Source organism: Crocodylus siamensis, chromosome 2 (assembly GCF_052110815.1).
Source record: "Crocodylus siamensis isolate JL-2025a chromosome 2, ASM5211081v1, whole genome shotgun sequence".
Classification (NCBI taxonomy): domain Eukaryota; kingdom Metazoa; phylum Chordata; order Crocodylia; family Crocodylidae; genus Crocodylus; species Crocodylus siamensis.
The window spans coordinates 26,533,062-26,561,057 of NC_143396.1; the positions used below are offsets into that span (position 1 = coordinate 26,533,062).

At 45.4% G+C, this 27,996-nt stretch overlaps 1 protein-coding gene across 4 annotated transcripts in view; it reads right to left on the reverse strand.

Moving 5' to 3' along the window:
• Positions 1 to 27,996, reverse strand: part of STK32B (serine/threonine kinase 32B) — a 334,464-nt gene that overhangs the window by 8,799 nt on the left and 297,669 nt on the right. For all 4 annotated transcript variants that reach the window (XM_090035573.1, XM_090035574.1, XM_090035571.1 and 1 more), the window contains one exon: positions 27,376 to 27,440. In XM_090035573.1, the coding sequence (XP_089891699.1) occupies positions 27,376 to 27,440 (65 nt within the window). The remainder of the gene's footprint in view (positions 1 to 27,375; positions 27,441 to 27,996) is intronic.

Below are 27,996 nucleotides of genomic sequence, written 5' to 3' on the forward strand. Positions count from 1 at the left end.
CCAGATGCTGGCTGGCATGGGCCCTGAGGCAGAGGGGGCAGGAAGGGGTGTTGTTTCCGCTTCTGCTCCCTCTGCCTCCAGGAGACCACAGCGGGGCCTGCCCACCCCAACCACTGCTGCTGTGCAGGGGGCAAGTGGAAGAATAAGCCCCCTCCACCAGATGCCGGGGGAGAGGGAATAACTTTGCTCCCTGCCCTCTCACCTAAGGGGCCCTGCCAGCCAGCCTCTGGCCACAGCCCCACCCGCCCATTGGAGTGGAGAGGGAGCAGGGCCCTTGATGGGGGCAGCGCTCCCTGTTGTGGCATCCTGGAGCATGAGCTTCGTCCTGGTGGGGGGGGCACAAGTGGGGGTCAGAGTTGTTGCAGATTGTGCGCAGCAGCACAGGGGCTCAGAGGGGGCCAAGTCCCTCCCAGTACTGTTGCCGCCACGTGCCTGCCCAATCTGTGGCAGCTTTCCCCACCCCAGAGCGTAGCCTCTTGTGTTGGAAAGAAGCTTGCACTCCAGGACACCATGACAGGGGGTGCTTCCTCCATCAAGGGCCCTGTTCCCTTACCACTTCAGTGCTCAGGGAGCAGGATTATTATCCTTCTCTCCAGTGTCTGGCAGAGGAGAAGGAGGGGCCTTATTCTGCTGCTTGCCCTGTGCATGGAGTGGGCGGGATGGGCAGGCCCAGCTGCAGTCCTCCAGGAGCAGAGAGGCCAGAGGGGGGAAACAACCCCCCTCCCCACCTCCTCTGCTGCAGGGGGCCATGCCAGCTGGCATCTGGCTATGCTCCCTCCACTGTGGCAGCGAGGCGGGAGCAGACCCTGGCAGACCCTGGCTCAGGTCCATGCTGGTGGGATAGGAAGGGGGGAATTAAACCCTTCCCTGGCCAGTTCATGCCAGGCTACTGCTGGGGCTGGCCAAGCCCCCACTGCTGGAGCAGCCAGTGGTGAAAAGCAGGCCCATGTTGGTGGGACAGGGGAGGAGGTGGGGGGAAATAAACAAGTTCCTTTCTCCCTTCTGGGGCCAGCATCTGGCCAGGCCTTTTCCCCTGCCTATCCCTGCTCCACCTGGGAAGCAGAGGGGTGGGCTAGCCCTGTTAAACCAGGAAGGGGTCTGGAACAGACATTCCATAAACTGGTTTGAGATCAGTCAGTTAAGTCTGATATTACATTCAACCAGGTTTATCTTAATCCAGTTTCAGACATTTTGAAACTGGTTTATGTGCACTGAACTTCTGTTCTGTTACAGGTTTAAACCAGTTTCTGATCACTTAAACCAGTTTATGTGTAACGTCTGTCCCTAGCCTGTGTGTGGAGGGACTTGGCTGGATATCTGTAGTACCCAGAAACAGACCATGGTAAAAGCCTGGACAGAGCTTTGTGTGGGTGCTTGAAGCTATAAGCACCAGTTCCAAAGAACAAGCTGAGGGATCCCAAATTTCTAGCTAGCTGAGGATTTGGGTCAGGACCAGGATCCTGCTTCCCAGGACAGAAACTGAGAGATGGTTTTTGTGTTGTAGAACTGAAGGGTGGCCAGAAGGAACTGAAGCAAGACCTAAAATGGGACTGGTATACTTTCAAATTAGATTTAAAGCCAGGTAGAAAAGAATAGTTTCCCAGAAAGAAAAGACCAATGACCTGCAAGCAGAGTTAAAATCTTTGTTAGAGCAGCAGCTACAAAAGTTGCATACAGCCTGGAAAGCCCAGCTATGAAACTCCCTGTCTGTAACACTACAATGCAATCTGACTGCTGTAATAAGAAGTTGTCCCTTGAAAGAGAAGAAATCAAGAAAGCTCAAGCCAACTTGAACTTACTAAAAACATAGATTTAAGGACCTCAAGATTTTGAGCAAAAGTCAGGAAAGCTGTGATAGTAGATGCAGGTAGGAATTTGTTCAGATTTCACTATGCAGTCAATCTATGTCTAGACTCACTAAGCACTATGTGTAGATTTAACTGTGCAGTCAATATCAGAAATGGTCTCATACGGTTTGTGAAAAGCCCCCCTTTAAATATGTGGCTCAGGTTGAACAACTAGTTTGTAGGCAACTGAACAGTGAAACATTTGTTCTGCCTGCAGGGGAAGAAACCATTATAACTGCTATATATGGTGCTAACTTTCCAGCAAAGGAAAGACAAGGACCTGGGGTTTGGAAGAAACTAAGCTGCTAAAGCTGTCATGCCTCCGAGTCAGGAAGAGGTCCTTTTTCATTTGATGAATGTTTCTGACAAGCTGCAAGTAATAAAAAATAGAACGCCGGTTGCAAAATGTGATTAGTGGAGCTAGTAAATGCTGGGACAGAGGAACAAATACAAAGGGAAAATGAGCTACAGCAGCACAGTCTAAGAGGGGACTGAGTTAGGAATTAGGAATGGTTTTGTTTCATAAAGATACTGATTGTATTGTCTATCTGGATTGTACTGCTGCATTGGTCCAGCAGTAGTTTGATATGGAGAAAAACTGGACAACTTAAACATCTACCTCCCTGTTTGTCAGTAGCAGAGAGAGAAGCAGTGTTACAAATCAAAGGCATAGCAGCAGCACAGTTCCTGCATCCCTCCAAAGGTGGCACCTGGGGCTGCTGCCTCCCAGTCACCTCCCTTCAGTTACGCTGCTGATACAGATCACTGAGATAACATATCAGGAAGATGCATGTGAGCCTTCAAGCAAAACTTGACCCTCCCCCTCAGTTCTGGTAAAGAAAAAGAATTGTTCTGATATCACTGAAAATATCAACTGGGAAACAGAGACAGCATGGAGAGTAGTATCTTCTTGCAATACCATAATAAAAACTTCCTGAGCACAGTAGGAAAGCCTAGAGTTTAAGAGAGAGATATTTCATTGGAGATGGGAGAAACCAGCAGGTGATAGGTACAGATATTGGCTGCTCATAAAAAAAGATACATTGAAAAAAGAGTTTTTAAGTCTATGTCATGCTTTTAAAACAGCTGAACATGTTGGGGTTGCAAAATCCTTAACTGAGCTAAGGGAGAACGTTTACTCTGTAAACATCAGGCAACAGGTAAAAAATGGTGAAGGTGATATGATGACTGCATTGTTAAGAAGGGTTTTTCCTTTTTAGACTAGGTGAGCCCCTCTGCACTGGTATTTTATTAGGGCATTGACAGAACACGTATTGTGCCTGAACTATTATCTGAGGGAGAGGTTGGTAATTTTATTTGCTGGTAGCTAAAGATTCTTTTACAAAATTGTCCGGAGGTTACCCAATAAAAAATCCAGAAGCTGTCAAAACACCAGAGATTTTAGTGAATGGATTCCTTAACAGATTTGGGATCCCAAGTGAATTGTACACATAACTTGTTTCAGCAAATTCATTAGATTCTAGTGATTGGACTATATGACCTGCTGAAGCCCCTTCCACCCGGCCTTTTCTATGAGTCTATGACTCCATGGGTTAAATAGGTCAGGCTAGATCATCACAAAGGATCTTTCTGGTTTTAAGACCTGCTTTAGGATTTTATCCCCCACTGGTCTCCCGATCCCTTTAGTTTCTAAAGGCTGAATGTTTAAAGGTAGCCAAGGGGCTGCAATTCTTTTTGGCCTTATATAATATGTGCTGGGGTGAGAAACAAAAATATCTAACTACAGTTTCACTTTCCTGCAGCCTATGTCCAGGCCTAGCAAATTCTTGTCATCTGTGGATGTTTTATACTGAGTCTTTGCTAGTATCCCAGTGGTTCAGTGCCTCAGCAGGATGGTGTGAGACCCTTTCAGGGGTGCTGCCGCACTGGTGCTGCTGCTGCTGCTGCCACAACCAAGAGAAGCTGCCCTGGACCAGGAAGCATCTGTGTTCCTGCCTGCATTCAGTTTATTTCCTGTTGCAGTGGTTTCCCAGTCCAGCCCTGTGCACACATCCTGGGAACAGGTGAGTGGGGCAGTTTTGCCTGGTGGCAGCATTGCCACCGGTCCTCCTACCACAGGTACCTTTGGGTCCGTCCCCAAATGCACCTCCTGGAAAATGAAATTTCCACTAAATTCAGGAAATTTACACAGAGATGCCATAAGCCTAAAAAGAAAGACAACCACTGGTATATTTAAATGTGAAGTTTCTGGAGAGCTGGCACATGAATTACTAACTTAAATAACAGCAAGGTTAAAACAGTTAAGGGATAGGTTGAGCTGAATTCAGTGACAACAGTACAACTCGTCAGTACTCTGCGTCAGTCTTTCATCAGTCCCATGGGATGCCCCTGGCCACTATGGGACAGGGAGGCTTGGGTGAGGGAGATTCCTTACCCCCCGTCCATGCTGACCCCATGAAGAAACACCTTGAGAGGCTGGACACCTTCAAGTCAGCTGGCTCTGACAGTTTACACCCAGGGTACTCAAGGAGCTGGCGAGCATCATAGCCCAGCCCCTGGCACGGATCTTTGAGAACTCCTGGCGCTCTGGTGAAGTGCCTGAAGATTGGCAGAAGGCCAATGTGGTGCCCATCTTCAAGAAAGGGAGGAAAACGGATCCAGCAAACTATAGGCCCGTTAGCCTTACCAGTATCCCGGGGAAGGTCTTAGAAAAGATTATCAAAGAGGCCATTCTTAACAGACTGGCCTATGGCAACATCCTGAGGGATAGCCAGCATGGGTTTGTTACAGGTAGGTCTTGCTTGACCAATCTCATTTATTTCCTTCTATGACCAGGTGACCTATCACCTGGACAAGGGGATAAGAGATTGATGTCATATATCTTGACTTTAAAAAAGCCTTCTATCTGGTATCCCATGATCACCTCTTAGTAAAATTGGCTAACTGCGGCCTTGGCCACACCACAATCTGCTGGCTGGGGAATTGGCTCCGTGGTAGGACCCAGAGGGTGGTGGTTGGTGGAAGTCAATTGTTATGGTGCGCTGTGACCAGTGGGGTACCTCAAGGCTCTGTTCTTGGCCAACACTATTCAACATCTTCATTAATGATGTGGACACTGGTATCAGAAGAGGACTGGCCAAGTTTGCTGATGACACCAAACTCTGGGGTAAAGCATCAACACCTGAAGACAAGAGGGTGATCCAGGCTGACTTTGACAGGCTCAGGAAATGGGTGGATGAGAACCTGATGGTGTTTAACATGGATAAATGCAAGGATCTCCACCTTGGTAGGAAAATCCTGCAGCATTCTTATAGGTTTGGCAATGCTACGCTGGCTAGCACTATGGATGGAAGGGACTTGGAGGTCATGATTGACCACAGGATGAACATGAGCCTTCATTGTGATGCTGCTGCTAGTTAAGCGAGCAAAATGCTTGCTCGCATCCACAGATGCTTCTCAAGTAAATCCCAGGATGTCATCCTCCCATTGTATTCAGCCTTGGTGAGGCTGCAGCTGTAGTACTGTGTCCAGTTTTGGGCTTCACAGTTCAAAAAGAATGTGGAGAAGCTTGAAAGGGTGCAGAGGAGAGCCACACGCATGATCAGAGGTCAGGAAAGCAGACCTTATGAAGAGAGGCTAAGAGACATGGGACTCTTCAGCCTGGAAAAGTGCAGGCTCAGCAGTTATCTGGTGGCCACATATAAGTTCATCAGGGGTGCTTACCAGGATCTGGGGGTACGTCTGTTCACCAGAACGCCCCAAGGGATAACAAGGTTGAACGGTCACAAACTCCTCCATGACTGCTTCAGGCTGGACATAAGGAAGAACTTCTTTACTGTCTGAGCCCCCAAGGTTTGGAATAAACTGCCGCCGGAGGTGGTTCAAACACCTACTCTGGACACCTTCAAAAGACATCTGGATGTTTATCTTGCTGGGATCCTATGATCCCTGCTGACTTCCTGCCCCTGGGGGAGGGGGCTGGATTCAGTGATCTTCCGAGGTCCCTTCCAGCCCTAATGTCTATGAAATCTATGAACTCCCTTGTCAGGCCATGTCCCAGAAGATGAAGACATGGGGAAGAATAAATTTAGCTTTTATAAGCTACAGACATCCTGCGTTTACACAACAGAGAAGCATATGCACACCAACAAGTGAGCACACAATATTAGGGTAATGTGGGGGACAGTAATAGGCAGGACCTACAGCGTATTCATACATTATTAAAAATAATGAGCCACATGCATATGCATCTGGTGCTCCACTTTGAAAACTTCCACTGTTATATTTAGTTCCCTCATTTTACCATCAACTGCAGGCAATGATTATCTGCAGGAGACAAAAACGTCAATACCTAAGTGTGGTTTCTTGGACAATAAGTGGGATAGCTTGTAATCTGACTGTCCCTGCAGGGAATAAGAATTAAACTTGATACACAAGGCCGTGATAATTTTCTGGCTGCAGGTTTCTAGGAGATTTTTCTTATGAATTGGTGTTTGCTGTTTTCTGCATTTATGAAACTGAACAGAGAACCACATTCAGCCTTAAAAACAACACAGATATTATACAACAGGCTGATAAGGGAGATGGCCACTGTTGTGATGAACAAAACAGTGTATTTGCAAGAATCCTAGGCAGAACTTTCCAACATGGACTTGTACAAACTCCTGACAGAGGACCCCACAGCACAATACCAGGAGGAACTAGTTAAAAAAAGGATCTACCTCTGGAAACACAGGAGAGGATTACTGCTTCCACCTCCCAGACACCAAGGTCTGGCAACTTTTACTTATTACCCAAGATCCACGTTCCTGGCAACCCAGATGCCCCATTTTCTCTGGTGTTGGCAGCATTATAGAAGGAATTTCTGTGTATCTTGACTTTACTCTATTCCCATATGCCACTGGAGCTGCTAGCTATTTAAAGGCACCATAGATTTCTTAAGAAAACAGGGATCCATTGACAAGCTTCCAGCAAACATCATGTTGCTGGTTTGGACTCGATCATTTGAGGTCCCTTCCAGCCCTTAATTTCTATTATTTCTAAATGTCTATGATACCATAGATGTCATGTCTCTGTACACCAACATCCCTCATGAAGATGGATTATAAGCCATAAAGAACACTATTCACAAAGAGAAAACTGCTTTTATTTCCATTACACTCTCTTTTGTCCTCACGCAAAACTATTTCAGATTTGGGGACGCTTTTTACATACAAATGAAAGGCACTTCCATGGGCACACATATGACCCTCTAATGCCGTAATGTCATATTAATGACAGACCTTGAAGTCCGTTTCCTCTGCTGCCCTTTTATCCCTCTGGTAATCAATGGCATCTTCACAATATGAATACATTGGACGGTATCTCCAAAGAAATTTCATCAGAACTGTAACAACTTTCATCACTCCATCAAACTAACTTAGGGACACCACAAAGATTTTCTTGGACCCTGAAGTGAAGGTTTGCAGTGGCCACATCACCACCAAACTGTATTGAAAACCAACCAACTGGTACAGCTTCATGCCATCAGCTTTCATCATAAGTACACCACTAGATATGTCATCTACAGCCAAGCTTTACATTACAACCATTTCTACTCTGATCTCATTGACTGGGATGAACTTAAAGATCTGGAGCAAGGAGTCCTATAGTTCAACACAATCCCAGAACTGTACTCGCTCAAATAAACAAAGCCAGTCTCAGGCCTTGCTTTGCCCTGCTACAATACCAGTCCAGAATAAGGACAACAGAATCACTCTGGTTGCCCCTAGCTTGAATACCTTAGATACACCATTAATGACCTCCAATCCCTCTGGAAAAGGGTGAACATCTCAAGATAGCCTTGAGGGATGAAGCTGTCCTAGTTTACAGATACCCACCCAACCTCAAATGGCATTTCTCAAGCAACAGACTAACTCTCATCCTTAGCGAGGTACCAGGCATTGCAATGGACCCAAATGCTGGCTATGCCTCCACATCATTGCTGGACTGAATAACAAAGAGTACAACACCTGAGATTATTTCACCTGCAATTCTACCAATGTCATATACACTGTCACCCAGTTACTTTGCCCCTCTGCTGTCTACATCAGACAGATGGGATAATCTCTATGTGTAAGAATGAACAGACACCAATCTGACATTAGGTACAGAAAGAAACAAAAACCTATGGCAGAAAACTTTAACCTTCCTGGACACTCCATCACTGACCTCAGGATTGCTGATCTCAAGCAGCAAAATTTAAAAAACCAGTTTGAACAGGAAATTGCTGAATAAGAAATCATCCACCAATTGGCTTGTGTTAAGCATGGCTTATCCATTACCTGGATTAGTTTTTGTGACCCCTTTATTATCATGCATTTTTTCCTTATTTGCCTCTCCCAGCACTGCCCCCTCCCGCTTGACACCTTCTTCTCCCTCCTCCCTTCTTTTGTATTCAAATCATTCAGTCCACTTTATGTTCTGCTCTATGCATGTCCTTTTACAGCATCTGATGAAGTGAGCTCAGGCTGACAAAAGCTCTATATTTAGTTAAATATTAATTATTTTGTTAATTATTTAATCTACAAGGTGTACATTTACCCTTTTGTCAGTATTTTACAGGTTAGAACTGTATGTTTTTGTTTGTCTTGCACCTCTATCACTTCATTTAATGGCTCCCTGCTGCAAGTTTTTGAATTCAGCTACAGTTTGATGAATAAAAGGCAAACAGAGAGGGAGAGAAATGTGCAAGTTCTCTTGCAGAAGCTAACACTTTTCTCATAAAATAATCAATTTTCAGGGAAGCATTTTCTCTCTTCAAAATAAAGTGGCCAAATAAATAACATCACAGTGCATTGCCTTCATCCTGCCTTCCTTTGCACCTTCTGGCCCTCCTTTTAAGAAAAACAGAAGCTGATCCACTAGGTGGTCTCTTGGGAGGCAAGCACTTGCAGAGAGTAAAATTTACTTTCACGCAGAATTAATTTTAATTAAGGTAAAGTTAAAATGCCAGTGAGAAAGGGCAAAAGTATAGAACCATGAAAGAACACAGTGGGCGTGTCCACACAAGCACCACAAAATGCACCCCCACACACATGATTTGGTTCTCTGAGTTGTATATATGCCAAAGTCAGATACTGGGAAAAAAATTAAATACTGCCAAAAAAAAAAAAGTAGTGTGGCACACATGGCAGATGCATGTGCTACCCCAAACCGAAGCCTGGCCAGCCAGACCCATGCTCCAGGTGCAGGCCAGGCTCTGCCCACCTGGATCGCTACTGTCGTCATGCCAGGAGGTCCCCAGGACCCCAGGTAAAGCTGATGGGGCCAGCTCAGGTGCTGGTCTCAGCCTCTCCCTACCCCACTCAGGGCAATTTACCCCACGCCAGAGATGCATGCAGTGGTGTTCCCCGGGGACAACTAAGAGTGACACAAATATGTGCTGCTGCTAGATGTTTCTGGGGAAATGTATGTGAGTGCTTGTCTGGAAGTGTCAAAGAGCAAGATTGCTGCTGTCTCTGGAGTCAGGCAGGGTTCTTAGAAATGTGAGGTCACAGATAAGAAATGAATTCCAGTTTCATAGCTACCTACATTAAAACTGACTGATATCATGATTGAATTTAATTCACAATTATTACCAGAAATTTCACTGGAGAAGTTGCATGTGACATCAAGTCTCTTTTTCTACATCCCCCAAACACCTAGGGCCAAATGCAAATCTTTCTTGAAGGCCCCTGTACAGGACTCAGGTGGTAGACATACAAGTAATGGCTTGATGGGAAATGATGCACTAACCTCACAATCGTGTTTCCTGCCATGCAAGCATCAGATTCCATCACATCTTATTGCCAGTGACAGCTAAAAAATTGTGTCTGTGAAATGAAGGTGCTTGCTGAACACTCTGTGAGGATTAAACCAGGTGTTTTTTGTTGTTTGTTTATGTATAGAGCTGCATGTTGCCACTAAGAGTTTAATTAAAGTAAAAAATTAGTGAAGCCTTAAAAGTAGTAAGGCTTGCAAGATTAGTGAGGCCTTGTCTGTAGTGAGGCCTTGTAAGATTAGTAAGGCCTTAAACGTAGTAAAGCCTTGTATGTAGTGATGTAGTTAAAATTAACCTTATCGGAAAAATGCAAAAGCTTGTACTGCTATTGGTCAGTGTAGCAGGACACTAGGGTGCCTGCTACTGGCAACAGGAATATGGGTTCAGCTGCCACTCACTAGGGCAGCACAGGTGGGGGTTGCTAAGGCAACTGACTGGGTCAGCTGACCAGAAGGGGGCAGGGCCTGGCCTTTATAAACAGAGAAGGCTGAGGCCAGAGGCAGTTCCCCTCTGGCAGTCTGAGAAGCAGGAGCTCTGCTAGAGCAAGCAGGGCGGGCCTAGTAAGGAAGCCAGATGGCTTGAGCAGTGTTGGCACGGAGGGGTGGAGAGAACCCTGACAGGGATATGGACGAAGGATAGCCAGGTTGGCTTAAGATCTGTGTTATGGCCAAGGGGCTTTGTGTTTCTGTTTTGGTTGTGATTGGAGGACTGGGCGAGGCTGTAGGGGTGGTGGAGGCCTCATTAGGAGCTCCCCAGTAAAGTGGGGGTGTTCTTGGCACCGGAGGGGTGCCATGTTTTGGGGTGTCCCAACCCCAGCCCAGTGTGGGCAGCTTTGGGAAGAGCTTGGCGTAGGCAGAAGCCCAATGGGGCGCAGGACCCAGGAAAGGGGTCCGGGGGCCAGGTAAGGCTGAGGCCGCCTGAGCCGCAATTCGGAGAAGCCCAGTGGGCATAGGACCCTAGAAGGGGTCTGGGGCCAGGTAAGTCTGCGACCGCCTGAGCCCCGACCATGGGAAGCATGGGAGACGAAGCCCCAGTGCGGGCGGGGGAGCACGAGAGGCGCGAGTAAGGCCCCAGTGCGGGCAGGGGAGCGTGAGAGGTGTGAGCGAGCAAAGCCTCAGTGTGGGCGGGGGAGCGCGAGAGGCACGAGCAAGGCCCCAGTGCAGGCGAGGGAGCGCGAGAGGCACGGAGGGACAGGCCCCAGTGGGGTGCTGTCTGTATGGGAGAAGCCCCAGGTGGGGGTGACCCTATTGAAAGGCCCCAGGCGGGAGCGCGAGGCAGAGGCCCCAGGAGAGGGCGAGCATATGGAGGAGCCCCGGGAGGGGGCGAGCTTACTGAAAGGCAGAGGCCTCGGGAGGAGGCGAGCATATTGAGCAGGCCTCGGGAGGAGGAGAGCGGATTGAGCAGGCCCTGGGAGGCGGTGAGTGGATAGAGAGGCCTCTCTATCGTCGCCCGCTCTGGGCCTTGCAAGGCCCAGAGCAGGCGGCAGTATAAAGGCAAGGCCCAGGTTCGGGCTACGAGAGCCCGGGAGACAGGCCCTGGTGCGGCGAGGGCCGTGAGAGAGGCAAAGGAGGGTGCCCGTGAGGGCGCTGGTGGGCAATTGGACCAAGCCCTGGTATAGCAAGGTAGGCACCGTGTCAAAGCAGATATAAAAGGCAGCCTCCCCTAAACACTTAAAACAGCAAAGACGTGGCGGGTGAGATTGATGAGGGTGCAATTGATACTGGCTTGACACAGTAGCCAGGGGGCGCTAGGGGAGGTCACGGCACCCCTAGAGGTCGCACTGCCACAGTCAGTCATAAGAAAAGGTTGTAGTATACGAATGTAAGTGGCTATGAGTTAACAGCATAGCTCAGAAGTTAAAAATTAGCTAGCACATCCAGAAGTCAATAAAAAGAAGATGCAGCATTGTAAAAGAAGCTACTAATTTAGAAATTAGCTGCTAACCTGGATTCGGTGGGCCAGTAGATCTCAAGGAGCCCAAAGACTAAATACCCAGGTCCTTCCCAGTACCCCTCGGACAGCACAGATCAGGAACTCCTGACTTCACTGAGCTTTATGGAAAAAGAACTTGTCATACATCAGGCATCAGAGGGGACTGCCAATAAGTTGCCAACACAAAGTGTTGTTGTCTGTCATTGTTGTCTTGTTATACTATACATAGTTGTGTGTTTGTTAAGTCAATAAACCTTTCTTACCTTTTTTACTCCCAACCACTCTCTCAATACTGAACCCTCCCACTGACAGCTGAGACACTGCCGATGCAGGGGGAGGCCGGGGAGACCAGGATCATGATCCTGAGCACCCTCTGCACCAGTGCTCCCATGGCTGGGGGCCCCATCAGCAGACGGGGTCCCCAGCCATGGGGCACACCATGCACCACTGTAGCTGGGAGCCCTGCAGCTGGAAGCCCTTCCTGACTGCACAGTCAGTTAATGGAATGACAACAATCAGCCACAAAGTTGTTACACATTTTCTGTGTAATAACTTTGTGGCTTATTCATCATTTTATCATGCCATTAATTGCATTAAGATGTGGCTGGGAAACAACTTAGGGCATTTATACACATACATTTGTCTGCTCCAGTGTGCTAGAAATCTAGCATGTTGGAGCAGACTTGATTAATTGAGTCTGCTCCACACATGATCTGATGTGTGCATTGCATGCATTTCTATAGATGGAGAAATGTGCATCAGTGCTGAGAAATGGCAGCAGTGCACTTTTGAACTAAAACACCTTCAATGTGTTTTAGTTCAAAAGCGTGCCACTGCCATTTTCTCGGTGTTGATGTGCATTTCGCCATTTATACAAATATATGTGCTGCAGTGCCAGCTGCTTTTAAAAGCTAATGTATGTCCTGTCTTATGTATGTGCCACAAGTTATGCCCCTTCTTCTCCCTGGTTCCACACTGATCCTTGCCCCCAGAAGTGTACCTGATAGAGTTTGTGGTGTGAGGCTCCAGAATGGAGCTGCATGGAACAGAGCAGTGGCAGGATGCTATTGTGAAAGGAGGGGGCTAAATTACTTCTTCCTTGCCCTGTACAAACTTAAGAAGTCTTAAGCTGGCTTGTGGCAGTGATGCTTCATCTTGCAGAAGCATCCTTCTGCCTCTCCATTCCATGTGGCTGGAGGCTGGAGCCTCCCACCTCCATTCCTACTTCCCCTTTACTGGGGCTTTCCTGCCACACACAGCAGCTGTCTATGGCATACATGCTGCAGGTTGGTCATCACCAGTTTTGTTGTTTGCCTGGCTGGGAATTAAAAAGAAAAATTAAATAAGCATTTCTTACTTATTTGAAAGAGGTGTGAGAAACCACTGTGCATTAGTTGTACAGAGGGTCTTTGGGGAGAGAGTTTTAGAACTGGGGGAATGGCAGGGGACCCACATCACATCCCTTATCAGCTGCAATAGCTTTGTTATTTTATGGTCACAGCTTTAAAAAGTGTCTTTACCCTGTGACAGTTTCAGTTGAGGCACCGTGTGAGGCTGCAGCTAAAGATACTTTCAGTGATGGGTTTACCTTGTGTCCAGCAACAGCTTCAGGGCTTATACTTTCCATGGGACAGAACAAGCAGGACCCTGCCCTCTTCCTTTCCTCTGTAACAGCTGGTGTCTCAATGTCCAGAGAGGGAGCAGCACTCTGGCACTTTCAGAGACTTGTGAGATGGCAAGAGTACCAGAGAGCAGGGAGAGGGAAGGAGGGTGCTCACTCTTACCTGTCCTGGAGAGGCAAGGAGTCCAACTGTTTCTGCTGAGTACAACACCTGGCTCCTCTAGCCAGGTGGCATGGGATTGTACTCACTCAGCCCCTCCAGCCACTCAGCATGGGGCTGTTCCCACCCAGTCCTTTTGCCTGGGCAACATGGGACTGTTCCCACCCAGCTCCTTTGGCTGAACATCATGGAGCTGTTTTTGCCCCACCATGCTCCTCTGAAAGTTCATACGTTCATGGATTGAAAGGGGCTGGAAGGGACTTGGAAAGATCATCGGGTCCAGCCCCATGCACCAAGCAGGAAAGATAACTGGGGTCAGGTGACCCCAATGTGACTGTCTAGTCTACTTTTCAAGATTTCCAAGGTAGGTGATTGCATCACCTCTGGAGGGAGCTTCTTGCAGTGTGGACACCCTGACTGTGAAGATGTTTTTCCTAATGTTGAGCCAAATCGATCTTCCAGGAGTTTGTGGCTATTACTTCTGGTTTTCCCCTTGGGTGCCCTGGTGAACAGTTGCTCATTGAGCCCTTGGCCCTTCCTTACTGTAGCGGTAAGCTGCTACTAAGTCCCCTCTCAGCCTTCTTTTCCTCAGGCTGAAGAGTCCCAGATCCCTCAGCCTTTCCTCGTATGGCTTGCCTTTGAAGACTCTGATCATATGGGTGGCTCTTCTTTGGACTCTTTCGAGCTTGTCCAAGTCCTTGTTAAAGTGCAGTGCCCAGCACTAGATGCAGTACTCCAGCTGAGGTCTTACCAGTGCTGAGTAGAGTGGAAGAATCACCTCCTTGGCTTTGCTGGAGATGCATTGACTGATGCATGCCAGAGTATTATTTGCCCTACTGGCTACAGTGTCACACTGGTGGCTCATATTCAAGTTGCAGAGTGGCCAAGCAGATGAGGAAGATGCAGTCAGCAGAATGGGTCCTGCTTCCCTGGCCCCCACCAGCTTTCCAACACAGACCCAGAAACCTGCATCACACCCCCAGCCCCAGGCCCTGCCCCACTCTTATCCTCTCTTCCCCTCCCTTGTCACTCACAGTCCTGCTCTGAGCCCAACTCCAACCCTTGCCCACAACCATCTCTCCTTCACTGCTACCAGCCCTTGTGTGCTGGTCCACATACACAGCAGCTGCATGTACCCCTTGTGATGCCAGCTAGCCTCACTACCTAAGGAGTTCAGATAACCTTTGTTTTAACTGGTTAACTAGGCACCAGCCTAAGCATTCTGGCTCACTCTGGGTTGGAGCCAAGCTGTCTACATGGTCTACATAGACTTCCTATGCAGCCACTTCTTCCATTTGGGTTACCTTCCTGTAATAAGGTGCCTACATTTTATATATTGTGATGCATAAATGGAAGCCCCCACAAAATTGCTTTGGATCTGTGCCACTACGGCCCAAAGGGAAGGTTCTCCTGACTTGCTTCTCTAATGGCAAATAGACCACAGGCTGACAGAGCAGAGAAAAGGTAGCATGAAAGCCTTTTGAGAGTAGGGCTGGCTGCACAATGAAACCACTGATAGTGGTCAATTGAATTCCAGTACTACTGCATGTAAAGGGAGTTGTGTTATATGCATTGGGCTGCTCTTTTTCCACTACATTTAAAAGAAGGGAAAATGTAGAGACAGATGAATACACAGAGATAGGAACAAAGACATTCAGGAGACAGACAAGGACTAGAGAGAAGAAGAAACAGAAAGGGAGGATAAGAGAAACAAAAAAGGGAAAGGAGTAGAGGAAAAAGGAGAGAAAAACACTTGAAAAATTAGGAATGAGTCACAAGAGTGCCAACTGTGGTGAAGTAATTAATTAATCTAAATAATCAATCGAGAGACTGGTGGGTGCAGCTATCATACAGCTATTTAATTTTTAAAAATTGTGTGTGTGTGTGTATTGCACAGGAATTATAATAATGCTACAGCTAATAGTACACTCTTATCTTCCACTTAGAGTGGGAGCTCTGTCTGCGTATGTTAATACATTTCAAAAGAACTTATCTAAAAATAAAACCTTGAGTTTTCTGTGGGTATTTCATATAACGATGGTTGCTTCAGTGTTCTGGCATCTATTTCTGGGTGAAATAATATATAGTCCATTATGTTACTACTCTTAGCTTTTCATTTGTGGCTTTTTAAAGTTTATATTTAGATATATTATTTATAGATCAAACTTAAATGAGAGACATTGCAAGTTTTGGGTGAAACAACATTTGTGTAGTGCATGCAAAACTGTTTAGTTTTACTGTAATCATCCTCTCTATTTTTAGGAATTTATACTGCCCCATTTCACTGTAATATAAAAGGCCCCTTGAATTAGGTGCCTATGTACCTTTGAGGATCTAAGCCTGAGTGACCTCCATGTACAAGCAATAGCACTAGCATTAGCATTGGTCAACCTGTTTGACTTCACGGAGTCTCTAGTACTTCTCCATTTATAGTGTCAAGGCTCTATTCCTATACTTCACTGTTTGTTTGGTTTAGGTCAGGGATGGGCAAAATATGGCCCACAGGCCAGATCCAGTCTGCCAAGGGATTTTGTCTGGCCCAGAGCAGATCTCTCCCCACTGTCTGGCCCAGGTTCAGAGGGCAGCCCAGGCTGTGGCGCATGCAGCTGGTCTTGCTGACCCTGGGCACACTGTAGGGCTGAGGTGACACAGCAGCAGACTCACTTCCCAGCAGCCCCTGCAGCAGTAGCTCCTTCCAGCTGCTGCTGTCAGTTCCCCTACACTGCCACCAGACCCTGCCCTGCTGCCCAGACACCACAGCCTATCCGCCCTTGCATCCATTTAGGGGTGCCAAACAGAGTGGATGGGTGGGGTCTCCATGGAGGCCATCCAGGGCCCCCATGGGCAGGGTGCACTCGACTGGGTAGATGGGATAGGGCGGTGGGTGGGTGGGGAGTGGAATCTGGGAGCAGGACAGAGGTGGGGTCAGGGCTGGGGCTGGGACTGCAGGGCAGTGACAGCGCAGGGCCATGCTGGAAGCAGTTGGTAGCTCTTCCCTGGGCCACACCCCCACTCCCATCTGCCTGTCCTGCTCCTGGATGCCACTCCCCACCCACCCATGGCCCCACAACAACTACCCAGTCAAGCATGCCCTGCCTACTGGGGTTGCAGACTGCTCTTGATGGAGACCCCACTCATGCACCTGCTCCAGTGGTCTACCACTTAGGGGGGGTTTGGTGAGCTGTTGTGAGCAGGGTGGGAGGAGGGGGCGAGGGGAGGTGCTGACTTGGCCTACATCAGCTCATAAAAATTCCCTAAATGGCCCTCCAGTGCAAATAATCACCCACCCCTGGTTTAGGCTCTAGTCCTTCAGTGAGTTTTGTCTGGGTAGATATTTGAGCCAGCCCAGGTACCTGGTGAAATCAGTATCCTTTGAATGGAAACAAGGTCTATTCATGATAAGCTTTATGCAGGTTCATGGCCTTAGATTCAGTAGGCATCTACCTTATTGATTTCAAATGTCACAGAAAATCTCAAGGTGTCTGAAGCAGGAATCACCTCCAGTGTGCTGTCTGAATAACACTTAGGTCAGTAAGCTCCTGACCTTGATAATCTTCTGTGGGCACTACTGCAATAGAAATAACAATAGTTTTTCTATTTTTTCCACCGTTGTTTTTTCTTGTGTATTGCATGAGTTGTGGATAGCTCATGTGATTAATCAAATTGATCAGATTTAACCGGACTGAGATAACAAGAAACTGTTTACACTGTATCTTAAAATTAAAAATAAAACTATGGTAGAATTATCTGCATGCAACTTCTTGCACTGTTGTCACTCAGATACCATTTACTCCCACACTTTCATAAACTCCTCAGGGAAATACACTTACACCAGAATTAATTGATTCAGGTTGATGGTTCCTGTTGAGTAATTATGTTCAGTAAATGCCTGTGAATATAATTTGCTATCAACTGACAATTTATAATCAAGTATAATGGGTTCAGGTGCACATAAGAAGTGAGTGACATGTGAAACACTGGTATGTGGAATTCAAGTGGCGAAACATACTGGGTGCTGTGACATTCTGACCTGCAGGTTCTTCTAATTCTGGGCTTATTCTGGGAAATGACAAAGCACATAAGACTCAAGAAACAGAGTAAATAAATGAAAACAGGAAATGATGAACAACCATTTAAGAAAATTAAACTAAACCAGGTGATTAATAGTCACGTTCAAGTCATATTCCAAATGAGAAAACAGGCCATCTTTAAAAGACACACATGAGTTTGCCGTGGCTCTCTAGGACTTCATGTAGATGTGCAGGCAGAGGCAGTTTGTGGTATTGTAAGCCTCTTTGTGACACCACTAACTGCACATTGGCCATGTTAAAATGTGCCTCACATTGCAGATTTGCGTTGTGGGGGCAAATTTTGCTACTGGGAAATCCCAGTATCAAAAAAAAAAATGGCACAAAAACCCTCAAAAAAGCAGCGCGGTGCACAAGAGGAGCATGCACTGTCAGATGCGGAGACCTGATTCTCCTGGGAGACATTCTGGCTGCCAGCCAGAGCATCTCCACTCCTGTAGTTATCCCCTCCTCACAGCTCTCTGGAGGAGTGGGAAAAGGGCAGTTTCCCTGAAGCGGGGCAATTTGCCCCATACCAAAGTACATGTTCAGGGGCATGCACCATGGCAAAAAATAGTGGCATAACTTTGTGCTGCTACTGTTTTTGTTGCTGCAAGTGCACATTAAAGCATGTGGGGATGTGCCCTAGGTGTTAAGTCCTATTTACTCTAGTTAGACATTTAAAAATATAAACTATTTTCCTAGTCTAGTCAAGACATGTGTCATAATCCAGGAGCTCTGATCTTTGAAACTTAAAAAGAAATAAGAGCCAGGGACAACAGCTTTGTTAACCAGAAAGAATATGTTTTCCCAGGCCTCTTCCTCACTTGTATCTGACAGTGGGCAGAAAAGATAAACTAATGAGACATCAAGTTCTTTGGGACTGTGGATACATAGGACATGATTTCTTGACATTACACTGATGACACAGAGGCAATGCTGAAGCTTGCTGTCAGGATGAATTAACAAAAAGCCACAACAAGTTAAAGCACACCCCCAGAACAGTAATCTGTCATAGTTGAGTCACTCTTCTACCCTAGCTGCTCCCTCTCCCACTTCCTGGAGGGTATGAAATCTCAGCTGCTACAATTTGTTTGTTTAGTGGTACCAATTTGCTTAACACTATATCCGTGATGTCTCAGGTGTGCTAGGAAGACATTCTAATCAAAACCGCAGATCACAAGAGATGTTCAATGGACATCATAAGATTTCTGGTATGTTCAAGTCTAAACTGACTTTGCATGATGGTTTATTTGCAAAAGCATTTTAACTGTCTGACAGGAAATGAGCATCTGGGGGCTGGCTGGCTCAATTGATATCTCTTCTCATTACCTTCTAGCAGGAAGATGCATTAGGGAATTAGATATGGTCAGTAACTGCAGCCTGAGAGACTCAGATACCCAAATCCAAAGTTTTCCTCATTAAAATGCTCTGCCTTAACCATGGAGGTGCCTAAGATCCCTGGGGCTTACAAGCCAAATCCAAATTGACTTCATAGAGGCTGCCATTTCGGCACTGTAATGCCTAAAATTTAGAAGCCTTGCTCTTGGAGAGGAATTCAGATTGCCTGGGTTAAGGACTTCAGATCCTTATCCAGTGTATAGGGAGAGCTAGATACTTCCCCAAGATGATCAGGAGTGATTGAGCAGAGAGGTGCCTGAAGCTAGCCAATAGGAAATATAAAGCACAGCGTGCAGGTTATCCCCCATGCCTTGCTGGAGGCTAGGTTGCACAAGTGGTGGGGCAGGTGCCTACCCAACATGACAGAAGCACTGGGTGAAGTTCTGCATAAAGCACACCATGCTTTGTTTTCTCTTGAGCACAGCTAGGCATTGGTGTGGTGTTGCCCACCTTTTGCACAATAGCCTAGCATTAGAACAATTCCTCAGGAAATGGCAGCTCCTCCAATAACCTGGACCATTTCCTATGGAAAACTTTGAAGGTGAAGGAGACAAGATTTCAGGTGAGCTATTAAACCAATGTTCTGGGAGATGGGGTGTGCTAGTGGCAACAGGCGGGAGGATGCTGAGCACTGTACACACATGGAGTTCTCTTTCTCTGAAAGGAAAGTCAGAGACCTTGAGGGCTGCTACTCTCAATCCACCAGCTGGCTTTTTCTCTCTCCAAACACAGACACACTCTCCTTCCTGTGAGGGATTCTGCATCACGTCTTCCTTGAGACCCCCTCCTGCATGAAGAAATACTGTAATGAGGATGACCACTGGAAGGCTTTGCAAATAAATAGTGCAGTCAGGGCATCTACTCTATGCCCAAAGGGCAGGAGTTTCAGCAGGTGGATGACATGGGAAGTAACCCGCTCTCTTGTCCCCCTGGCAGGATTATGCATTTTTCCTCCGGACTCTGCAGTGCAAACAACAGTGGGTACACAGTGGTATCAGGCAGCAGTCCCCTCCCCAAGCCAGAGGCAAGTTTCCTGGTGTTTTTTTCTTTTTGGTGCTCAGGAGACTCACATGGACGATGCTCTCCGTCCTGCCTATGAGTGACCTGGTAATTAAGATGCCTGAGGTTTGAATCTGGATCTTCAACTCCTTATGAAAGTGCCGTAGCCAGTGCTGTACAGCACTGTGCAACAAGTGCTGTAGTTTCTAGGCAATGCTGTAACAATTAGCCAGTGTACACTCTAGCCCTCCCCTCAAAGCTAGACCACAAAGCCTCCAGGGGGAAAAGCTACGTGAAGCCAGGAAGAGCTAAGCATGTTGGAGGAAGGGTGGCTCAGTGAGATGTCTGCTGCTAGTGAAGAGAGTGGCCTTTCCCATTGCTATTTAGCCAACTTCCTTTTCAGCTCATTGCTTGAAACTGGGCAGCTGGGAAGCAAAGTTGGACGAGGAAGAAAAGTACAAGCCAAAGGAAGTAGGGCGAACAGAGATTCTTTGCTGAAAAGGTGGCACCCTGGATTATATCTTGGGGCTGTGGCTATTCTGGTGCTATTTACCTATTTTTTTCAATTAATATTAAATGCCTTGGGTCTGCTTGGGAACAGCGGGCCTGCTTCAAAAGGAAAGCTAGAGAGAGCACTCAGGACAATATCAAGACCAGGGGCCATTGAATTTCTAAGCAGGAAAGATGCTATTTTCATCCAATATTCCCACTGATTTAAATAAAAGAATCAGTTAAAACATATCAACCATATAAAAAAATCTGTAAACAGATTGAAATAATGTGCCCTACTATTACATTTAAATGTGGAGAAAATCTCACATGCACACTAGCAGAAACCCGTTTTAACAGAAAGGTAGCCCTGATGTAGATGATGTTACTTTGTTATTTTTTTAAACACATTTTTTACACTTGTAATAAGAAATGCCACTACATTAATGATAAGGCATTTCTGGAAGTTTTTATTATTTTTACATACTAATGCAACTTAGCATTACTCATTAACTATGGTGTTGCCTCCACATTATTATAAAAAGAAGCAATCAAAGGTGAAGCTCTGGTACTTGATTGGATTCCATTACTGACTTTAATGTGTCATATGATGTAAAAATCACCTTTATTTTGCCACTCAAATGATGTTCTGCTGGTCTTGCTTCATCTAAAATCCATCTCTCTACTTTTCAGCATTTTAAGTCAATATGCTGCTTCTCGCTAATCTAATACTTTCCTGTCCCTTTTGTAATGGATCTAGCTGCCTTTGTAGAGCAGCCTTCTCATCTAATTAGATAGATGCCTGCTAAACATTATTGAATCTGTCTGGTTTCTCTGTACTAGTAACTGCTTGATAAGCTGTGCAAATCACTGTACTTCTGCATTTTCATTCCTGTTCACTATTATTGCTTTAAAAGCACCAGTCAAGAGCTGATTATTTTTCACTTGATAAACTCAGTTGCTGCATCATCAGGGAATAAAGATTCAACTTGCAGACAATTTCTACTTACTGGAGGCACAACAATTAATACAAGGAGCTCCAGAGCAACTACACACTGTATTATACTAGACTATTCAGCCCCTATATAAAACTTTCAGCTTTAACCCAGATACACTTGAAACAGAATGTTTTCTTAAAGGGGCAAAACCCCAATACTGTATGGACAAAGATCACTGTCAGAGAGGCTATGTAGTGATTTTCACTCTCCTTTCAGAGCCCGGACTCAATACTACTATACTACCTTGAGATGAGTATCTTGTTAGTTATAGCATTATAACAAATATACTAAGTTCTGTTTTTTGTTGTATTGCCCATTTAATCTTAAAGACACTTCTATGATGACAGCAAAACAATACTAAAGATCTTCTTACTAATGCTAGAAGTTTAAAGGAATTTCCCAAGGTCAAAGCCCAATTGTCTGCATCAGAAGCCCATGGAGGTTAATCGCTGGGATTAGAACTAAGGAATTCTTACTTCCAAATTTACGAGACCAAATGTCTGCCTCACGTCTTATTTGTGTTATTTTGTTCTCGTACGTCTGTAAACAGAAGCAGCTGAAGATGTCATGAGCTATAATTTTGAAAAAATAGCAGGAATAATCTGTACTCAGACCACTCAATAAAATCCTGAGCAAATGCCAGAAGTTTATCTCTACAGTATTTTTTAAAGAAATTGAAAATACAGCCTGCAGCTATGCTTTCTCATTAGGGTAGTCCTCTTATTAAGGCTCAACTAATAAGATCATCTTAAGAAACTGTTGGCAAAACTGTTAGAATAAAAATTCAGATACTGCAACATATGTCAGGGGAAAAAATAGCAGGCTCCTATAAATGAAAAAGAACCCTGGTAACAACAGAAAGAGAAATGTGGAGATTAGAGCTCTGTTTATCAGCAGAAATTATCAAAACATCACTAACCAATCAGTGCTTCAGATGGTTTTCTCCAGCTCTTACCTGTAAGTTAATCAGTCATGACTCTTTCTATATTGTTTAATTTAGCCTATTTAATGTATTCCCCTGATTGAGATATTAAGTGTAACTCTTAGAGAATAAAGGAAAATGTTTACTTTATTACATCTAGCCTTGGACTGCAGAAGCCTATTTGACCACTTCCTTTGGATTTTGGTCTGTGTGGCTGTGTTAATCCTGGAGAAAATGACACACAAACAGATAGCTGATTCAGAAAAAGAAGAAAACAAAATCAGAGTGAAATCTACTTCCTCACACTCCAATTTCATGGACCATTCTAAATTATTACTTCAATAGAACACGGCTCTACAGGAAAGCACCCAATGGGGTAGCCTCTGAAAATAAGGTCCGGTCCCAGCTAGGGTGTATCAAGGTGGGCACAACTAAAGATTGAACCATACAAAATCACTAGTTCTTTCAGAAAATCTTGGCCATGTTGGACAGGGAGGTTTGTGGCAAGGTTCTGCAGAAGGCATTCACCTTGTGCACTCCATGCACAGCTTTTCAGGAGCTTTTTTGTGCACTATTATGCAGGGTGGAGTCGGGTGTGTGACATGTGTGTCCCAGGATGAAGGGGGAGCGGGTGAGACATTGGAGAACTGGCTTCTATACACATCCAGTGACCATTCTCTCTTTCTAATAGAGACAGGGGTGCAACAACCCCCAGGGCCACGTTGCATACATGGAAGAAAAATTCCACAGAATCCCATCTGGAATCGTCTATGGAATGAGAACATACAGCTAAGGTGTGGTTCGTGACCCATCCAGACTTCTGATCTACAGGCATTTCTGCTTTTATCCTTGAAACCTCTTGTACTGATTCAAATGTCAGGGAAAGGGTCTGTTTTTTAATTGTTTCTCCCTTGTATTCTAGGAATGAATTCAATACTCTCTCAGTCTGACAAGCTGGGTCCCCCCCTTTCCAACAATACTCAGCACTTACATTCAGCATTTCAAGTTCGTAGGCTGTGTCAGTATCTACATGCTCATTTACAGCTCTGGATGTCTGATCTTCTGCAAAATACTGCACTGATTTGTGTAAATTAGTTTGGGCCACTAAGGTTTTTCAGAAAAGGATGCCTATGATTAGGCTACTAGGCCATTATTTAGGCCTTCTCACATGTGCATGGCAGGAGGTGCAACAGTGGGATCATACACCAGATCCCATCATGCCTTATTGCTGGTGCAGAGGGGCCTAATCCCAGGCTCACCCTGCACCAGCAAGAAGCAAGCTCCCATGCCTGGGAGCCCTGTGCATCCCAGCTGAGGGGCTCCCAGCTGCAGGGGGACCCCGTGCACCCCCAGGGCTGAAGGATCACTCCTGCTGAAGGGCAATCCCCCCTGGTTCAGTGGGGTGTGGGAAATCCCTGGGGTAGGAGGATTTCCCTTTTTTGATCCTCTAGCTCCAGGGGTTTCCCACAACCCTGGGGCTGGAGGATCTTCCTGCAATGATCCTCCGGCCTTAGGGGTTTTCAGGATCCTAATCCCCAAGGCCCAGGCAGCCATGATCCCCAAGGCCTGGGCATTTCAGCACCCCCAAGGTCTAGGGATCATGGCAGCTGTGATCCTCAGGGCTCGGCCGTTTCATGCTGGGCATGGTACATCCCAGCAGTTGGGAGTCCTGTTAGCTGCTGGGACTCCCATCTGCAAAGTAGACTCTGCTAAACATGCAAATTAAAGCTTGATAGCAACCTGCTATAAAGTGAGTACACGTTGTCAAGGTCTAATTTTGTAGCTGCTTGGAGCTTTTTATCATGTGATAGCTACTTTGCATGTGTAGCTGATCTCCAGGTAACTGAACATTTAGCCAGTTAATTGTGCAATACTTGTAATGTGCAGAGGAACCCTCAAACAGCTAAAGAAGTAATATTCTTTTCAGAAACATCGAGCACCTATCCACCATTATCACTGGGAGCTGATGTGTGACCTGCAGATTCGAAGGTCTGGCCCTTATGTAGGTTTCTCAGTAAGAACAATAAAGTGTAACTTCAGCAGTTGTTTCTGATATCTCGACTGTAATACACTTTGTTGGTTGTCAGCTCCCATGCTGTTATAGAAAACATGGAGAAAAACAGCCAACTCACCTAATTTCTCCGCTCCTAAAGCCCATTTTACATGTCCTTGTTTCTTTTCATTTCCAGCTTCACTTGCATTAATATTTCCTTGAGTATACTTCATGAACAAGTGACCCCTCTGCCTTTTTCCTATTTCACTTGTAGGCCTGGAATGCCCTCCATACCCTTTCGTCAAGTCTCATAACTATCCAGACATGGGGTGATTCAACAACCATTTGACAGACTGTCTAATCAAGTAAATAAAATTCAGTCAGAACCAGTCTTACTGGAAAAGCACATTGCCTTCAGGTGAAAGCTCTGTTGGCAGATCTTGGGGGTACTCTTGAAGCATCAAATGACTGTGAGGCTGTCCAAACTCACAGTGGCTAGGAGTTGCATGCTGTACCAGTCACAGGCCTCTGACCACATCTTACAAGGGCTGCTTGTCTTGTGGGCTGCATGTGTAGGCTCCCAGGACCTCTGTCATACACAGTCCCCTTGCTGCATGAGCAGTTCAAGCTCCCCACTCAAGCATCGGCACAGGCAAGCTCTTATCTCACTCCCCTACCCCTCCATTCCCATGTGAGCAACATGAGCCCCCGCTCCCCTGCCCCACAATCTCGGCTGCTGCACAGCCAGGAGACCTGCCAGTGGCAGCCAGAACAGCAGGCTGTACTTCAGCCTCTCACTGGTTGGATGTGGCCTGTGGACTGCTACTTGGACAATCCTGGCTTCTAGGTTTGAGCTCCCTCCTTTTATGAGTACTGGGTTGTTGTTTTTTTAAACTATGTTCTGCCTTCTTAATGTTCACCCTCCTTATAATGTTCTTTATCCATATCTGTTTTCAGTAGTTTATCCACTGAAGTTTATCTAGCTATTTGCACAAGCCATCTCTGACAACACTGATCTGGTAGATCTTAGCTAAGCGAACACTGCAGACATGTATTCAGTTGACAGTTAGACTTCTGGTAGAGATATGGCAGTCAACAGGGCCTTTTTTTGAATCCCAAGTCTCATCAACCTGCCTTTAATTCCAATCAGAAAATTGTCATACCACAAGTTACTCAAAATACAAGACATATTTCATATCTGATACAGAATGAAAGGTATACAGTGAGAGAGGCCATCAAAAAGATAACCCGGAAGTCTCAAGATGGCTGAAACAATAAAAACTGACTCTTGTTTTACACAAAATAAAATTGAACCGGGGCCCTTTCAGGGATTAAATTGAAAGGTGTTGCAGGACTGGCAGAATTCCTAATCCTACCGTAACTGTATCACATTCCTATTAAACCTGCTGCTCTGTTGCTCAGGAAAGGATTATCTGATAAGAAGGTTCATGAAGCTTTTCAGCAAACACCTCTATTCTAGAGGGGATAAGCTTTCATTTGAAAGCTCTGGGCTAAATTTTGACTTGATTAACATCCAGTTTTATGTCCCTAAAATAAACAAGGCATGAGATTTAAGACTCAGAAGAAGGCACTTGTTTACAGTTTGGGTTCATTTGAAGTAATAAGTATTTCCAAACAGTTGAATTATATGGGCAGCTCTGCCAGCATGTCACTTTGATAACAAAATCAATAGTCAAGTTAAACAGAAATGGTAGTGAGTATTTAAAATCATGTTTGGAGTAGCCATATATATTGTGCACATCAGTATCAGCCCTGATACTTCCCATAACTTCACTGATATTTCCCTGATCAGCCCATAGCTTCTTGGGTCTATGAAAATAAATCATGGCGGTGATAAAGGGTAAAACAAAAGGATAAAGTAGCAAGATGAGGAAGGAATGAATAGAAGGGGTGGTGATGGGGTGCTTGATATAATCACATAGTATCACACATAGTAACTGCACATGCCATTCAGCATCTTAAGCTTGATTAGTCAAGCAGCTCTAAAAGATTTGGGTCATCAACTTGATGGAAGTCAAAGCTTGGAAATCTCTGAACAGACCTACCTTGAGGACTATGTAGACTTATACTACATTACCTCCTTTCTCCAAGGGCAGACCCAAGATTTCCTGAACTGGTGCATGGCACAGCACCCATCAGACCATGGGGTGTGAGGGAAAGTTGGGGCTGGAGCCCCCTAGCTCAGTGGAGGGACACTGGAAAGTCAGGCAGGGAGGAGGCTGTACCCAGCCTACGTGGGGGCAGAGCTGCTCCTGCCCTGCTCCAGCTAGGGCCTGTAGGAAGTGGCTTCATGGGGTGACAGACTCAGCTGGAGACAGCAGCAGTGGCACACTGTTTCCTTCTTCCAGACCCTGCTTTCAACCTGCCCAGCGTTTCACAGTGTTGTAAAAACGTTTCATAGAATTAGATCGGATGGAAGTTGAATGCAGCTGGATCAAAGGAATGGGCCGAAAGCATGGGCAAACCACTTCTGTTATGAAAACTGTCACTGGATCCATAATATTTAGGCACAATAGACAAGACCACAGACTAATATCTGTAAGACTCATGCACAGTAAACTAAATGAAATCCAGTTTACTAGGAGAGAAAATGGCCACACGTTTAGGATTCAAACTTGTGCTTGCATTGATTCTAGCTAATGCTTAGATCATTCAGCTATTCCCTCTAGATGTAAAGAGGTATCACTGTCCCCTTTATTCTCTACTTACGGTGAAAAGAAGCATTGCGGTGTTTCTGGAAGTTGATATACAAAGAATATTTATGTCAAAACACTGCAGCTTTCTTCATTAAAATTTTAAGAGTTATCACCTCTGTTGGCTTTGTTCTACTCACGAAAAAGCAGGCTACTTGTATAATATTCCCTTTGCTTAATCATTAACTGCCTCTCTGGAGACTGCCAGTGACATTTATTGATCTGTCCAACGTACATTCATCATAAGCATTTTTGCTTGTTTGTGAGATGGACAAACTACAACATTTCTGTACTACAGGCAGTAAAACATGGGACTCAATGGAAGTCCAGCTTTTTATTTCTTGTAAAGGCTTTTACATTATGCTGCTGTGATCATTAATCACTTTTCTTTAGATTTTGAAGGGGGATTTCTCCTTTTGAAATTGCTTTCAGTCATGGATGTTAAACAGGCATTTAAGAAATGCACTTACTTTTGTCTGTTGAATATGATGAATTCTTTCCTCACTGTTTCCAAGCACTGCTGCAGGTGTACATTCTTTAAAAAAAACATGAATAGGTTGATTATAAATGACAGAAAAGCATATGTAAAATCACAACAAAACTGGTGCCAAACCAAACAGTGTACAGATGAATATGAACAAGCATTTTCCAGGCTCCTGAGGATATATATATATAGTGGCAGGAGTTTTCATATTTGAATCCTTTAAAGGATTCTTAAGGAATTTTAAGTCTGACAGTTGTAAGAAGAGTGTGTTGTGTGAGCTTCCAAAGATGGAGCAACAGAACATATCAGTGTAAGGACATCGGAGCTTGGAAGATCGTTGCTTTTCATCTCTTTGACAAGTTTAGAATTTTTATACAATGATCCTCCATATGTGGAATACATCAATTCAGACTATTTACTAGTGTTTAAAGTGTTAAATACAAAGACTTTGTGTACTGTATTCTTTTCATATTAAATACCAGCAGTAGATAAGTACACCTTATTACTTTATCGGTCCACGTGTGGGATGTGCATTTGCTAAGCGGCAGCAATCTTCTAACTTTAAAAAAGTGTATAGGAAAACATTAACTCTTTAAGATGCATAATT